General features: G+C 40.8%; 1 protein-coding gene across 1 annotated transcript in view; it reads left to right on the top strand.

Moving 5' to 3' along the window:
• The window catches only part of LOC104501571 (cytoplasmic dynein 2 heavy chain 1-like), a gene marked incomplete at its 5' end in the record, with an annotated part of 56,450 nt that extends 55,832 nt beyond the window's left edge, over window positions 1-618 (top strand). Inside the window, one exon of the mRNA XM_010145400.1 lies at window positions 460-618. Coding sequence (XP_010143702.1) covers window positions 460-618 — 159 coding nt within the window. The remainder of the gene's footprint in view (window positions 1-459) is intronic.
• Window positions 619-4,485: the final 3,867 nt, after the last annotated feature.

The raw sequence follows: 4,485 nt of genomic DNA, 5'->3' as shown, positions 1-4,485 counted from the left end.
CGGCTGCCCCAGCACTCCAGCCTGCCCCAGTTAGGAGCTGTGCGGTGCAGCACTGGTGCTCCCAAGGGCCTGTTCCCCTCTGGCAACCCTTCAGCACTTCTCTTGCCCCTGCTTTGCAGAAGCTTTTGACATGTAATTTTGGGGGGTTTTAGCTGAATGAAGGTTTTGACATGTAGTTCATAGGATCACCCCTGTTACTTTCTTGTGTTTTCAGATTCAGACTGGAAAGAAAAGGTAGAGGCTTAGCTATGGAGCTTAGCTTAGCTATGGAGCAGTCTAGCAAATGTTCTGACGCCTCTGCAATCCTTCTCCTTTGCAGTCTGAGCCAGGAGCTGCCTGTCTGAGGTGGCAGTGTCTCAACTGTACGTTAGGATCCCGCTTTAGATACCGTATCACCGGAGATTATCCCCTTGTCACCTTTCGTTGTCTAAGTGATAACTAAGTGTTGTTTGTTGACAGGATGCATATGGTCCATATTCTCCAGAGGAATGCATATCTTTACCAGTCTACACCAGCATGGAGAGAGACCGTGTGGTGACAAATATTGATGTACCTTGTGGAGGAAACCAAAACCAGTGGATTCAGTGTGGTGCTGCTTTATTTTTGAAAAATCAGTAATCGGAAAAAACGCGTTAAATTAACTCGTGAAGTTAAAAATCATTTAAACGTCTCAGTTGTTTCTTATTAAAAGAGAACTTTAGATTCGTTGCTCATACATTTTTAGAGTAATGTTTCATTTTTTTAAAGATATATAGAATTATTTCTACTTGAATAGAACTTTGTTGTATCTTCATGGGATATTGTAAAAGTTATCTGTCGCTATTCAGCAAACTATTTCTCTAGTTTGTAATGTGCTGTGTTTCGTTCTCAGACTTGCTGAAGTCTCTTACATTTCGCCCATAAATATTGAATATAAATTCAAAGTCAGCATTTTTTCTTTGGTCTTTTTTTTCATTATTCTTTTTGAACTATTGGTCTTATTTAAAAAAATAAAGTGATGAAACCTACCTGTTGTAATTGAAATTGAATGTTTTACTTGACTATAAAAATTAGGATAAATGTTTCAGTCTGTTTTAATGATGTTTTACTTGTAATCATATTTCTTTGTATTGGTAGTAAATAACAGGAGCTTCGTAAACTTAATGTGGAGTTCCAAATTCAGATAGATGACCATCATGGTTGTTACCTAGATGTTAATGAAAAAAAAAAACCCAAACATTTTATGAAACTGTACTAAATTCCCATAAGAATGTGCACATCAATGCCCAAGAGAGACAAACAATTCCTGAGACAAACACGAGTTTTTCACGCAGTTTTTAGTGATTAACAGAGGGATCTAATAATGCTTTCGGACTGTGATGTGGGAGACCTCTGGAGTCTTGTTCTTGTGCAGGATACTGAGGTTTGATTTCACTGATTCGTGATGGGATGCTGCCATAGCCTCGGCGTGCGGTTAGACAAAATCCCAAAAGAAGGAGAAAACCCAAAATCCATCAGGAAGCAGCATTACTGAAGAGCGATGATGGCTCAACATAAGAATTAAAAGTGCTCTGTGGAAAGTGTCCTTAAAGATCTGCCAGCTCTGTTCTGCTCCCTTGTCCCTGAGGACCATTTCCCAGGGGGTCCTATTGACTAACTCCTTGAGGAGCTGGAATTTTGCTGTCCTAAAGTTCAGGGTCCTGATTTTACTCCTTGCCTGACCCATATCCCTCAGGACTGTGAGCTCCACCGGCGCATGATCACTGCAGTCCAGGCTGCCTCCAGTCTTGACATCCCCAGTGAGCTCATTGCACTGGTGATCATCAGGTCCAGTATCGCATCCCCTCTGGTGGGGCTGTCTATCACCAGCCTTAAGAAGTTCTCCTCAGTGCATTCCAGGAGTCTCCAGGACTGCCTACAACTCACTGTGTTACTTTCCCAGGAGATGTCAGGGTGGTTGCAGTCCCCCAGCAGGATGAAAACCTGCAACTGCAATGCCTCCTGTAACTGGAGTAAGAAGGTTTCATCAAGAGGCTCTCCTTGATCAGGTGGCCTGTAGTAGAGACCAGCCACAAGGTTCCCTTTTTTGCCTCAGTCTTATTCTCACCCATGAGCTTTCTTGGCAAAACATCACTGGAAGAGGCGACGAGTTTTACTGAGGGCAGCTGAGGTTTCAGTTCCCTTAGGCACATGGAAAAACCCTGATGCAACTTTGCCTTTTGGATCCAACCTGTTTCCATAATGCAGACTGGATTTTAGCTTTCGCATTTCTCACAACTGAGGGATCTACTGGGTCCCCCTTGTCCCAGATTCTTTTTTGTGGACCGATAGAGAAATCCAGATATCCATGTAATTAGGGCAAAATAGACATCATATTTTAACCTGCCTTGCACAGAAAGTGAAGACCAGAAATACAGGAGGTGGTTTTGATGACCAGTCTTGTTTGTTATGAGAAATAAAAATACTGTGAAGGGTTGTAGAAACCCCGAAATAAAAGATTATTGGAACATTGTGGGGATTTTCATATTTTATTTTGTGGGGTTTTTTTTCTCTCTCTCCTAATTGTAAGCTTCAAAGATGCCTTATCCTGCAAAGTGTAAACAAATATCTGGTTTCAAATCCCATTTTTTGTATGTTTAGTCAGAAAGTCTTTACCGATTCTATTAATATAGACATATTGACTCTATCTCAAACAAACAGATATAAAAAGGATTCCTCCAGACCTACCACGTGTTCATATTTCAGTGTCAGAGTCAGAAACTGGTTCAATTTCTTACCGATACCCTGTCTGTATCCTAACCCGTGAGAACTGGTCTGCTTCTGCTGCGAAGGTTCGTTACCTCTTGTAAGTATCATCTCCTGCTGCCTCCGATTTAGAACGGCAGAATGTCTCTCAGCTCACACCGAGAGTTTTGTTTTCAGGACGTGCATTCATGCGTTTCTGTGAGTAGAAAGTACTGTTAGCCAGCTTGGTTCACCTCTTGCTGTAGATGTCTTCCACGTTACCAGCACCGTCTGCCTGCTTCTGCTCTTTCTGAGTCCTGCGAGTGATATGAAAAAAACCTCCTTTTAATGTTTAGTATAACTGGAGCGTTGAATGATATTTGTATTTGGGCAGAAGTCCTTTGGGAGCTCATCTAGACTGATCTACGTGACTTACAAACGTGAAAGGCGCTCCCTTCCTAGATCTCTTTGATGTGTTTACTTTTTTAGCACAGGACAAAAAAAATGGTATAAGTAAATCTCAAGCTAGTTTGGCAGCTTGAAATCTAGTAGATTTTTAATGTAATATCACAAAAAAATTGTAGTATCATCACAAAAAAATTGAAAGCTGTGATTAAGCAGTATGTTTGATACTTTACCTAATCTTTGCTTCTCATGACTTTAGTCATAACCTTGATGTTTCAGAAGGCTCCCAGGTGACATAAAGAGGAAAAAAGAGATTACTCCTCATGTGTACCTTGATGTTCATTGTCTGTGCACACTGTGTGATGTGCTTTCTTCCCACACGGTGGTGTAATCTCAGTGGAAGATACTACAGGTAACTGCTACTGTATATCGGAGGAATGGTGCATTTGGTTATAAAGACCGAATTGTAGAGTGTTTATTACCACCAAAGTGCAGCTATATCACGAGCATAGTCCGTTCAGAGGTATGAATCAGGAAGCATAAAAAGTAAAAACATCAGAAACGCCTTAATGGTCTGACTAATGTTTCAGCGGGACTGTTCTGCTGTTCAGTTCCAAGGGTACACGAGCTTGTAAGGCTATAATACATGAAGAGATCTTAAAAAACACACGTTACTGCTGTGTAAACACCCTCTTTGGAAGACTTGAGGAGGAGGCGTATCTGGAGCAAGTGCCGATTGTTATCTATAGAAAATCAAAGTGACGAAATGCAAAGTGAAGAACACTTTAAAGAACAACCAAACCTTTGAAAATAATGTAGATTTTGCAGTGGTATGTGATTGTCTTAAATACAAATAACTTTTTTTACACTCTATAACAGTCAAGTATTCATCAGGTGTTGGTGCAGTCATCCAATGAAAGATGGGCTGTTTGGTGCGCGTTCACAAGTCTGCTATCAGAGAGCATGCTATGGGCGCCAACAGAAAAATGCGTGTTTGTTGAAGAGTCAGACTCACTTTTTGTTGTTATTTGGGATAAACTACCTTTCAGAAACGAGATCTGTGATTGTGATAGAATATCTAGAATTGTTGTAGTGATAAGGCAACACTCTAGAGCTGATTTGAGGTTTTTTCCAGAAGATTTCTAGAATTTCACCAAAATCTGAGCGGTGTAGTGGAAGGGAAGTTGTGTAAGGCATGGTATGCACACAACTGGTTGTGCAAATTAGTCTTTCCGTTTCTTTTTTTCAACTTTCAGAGAACAGCACTTGGAAGAACAGTAACTTCTCCCAAAACAGCTGAGCCATTTTGTTAGAGCTTCATTCAGCTTGTTAGAGCTGAAGAGGGGAAAAAACCGAACTCAGTGCTCAAAAGCATTG

This window comes from Buceros rhinoceros, unplaced genomic scaffold (assembly GCF_000710305.1).
Source record: "Buceros rhinoceros silvestris isolate BGI_N320 unplaced genomic scaffold, ASM71030v1 scaffold11951, whole genome shotgun sequence".
Classification (NCBI taxonomy): Eukaryota; Metazoa; Chordata; class Aves; order Bucerotiformes; family Bucerotidae; genus Buceros; species Buceros rhinoceros.
This window is presented reverse-complemented; position numbering and strand designations above follow the sequence as displayed.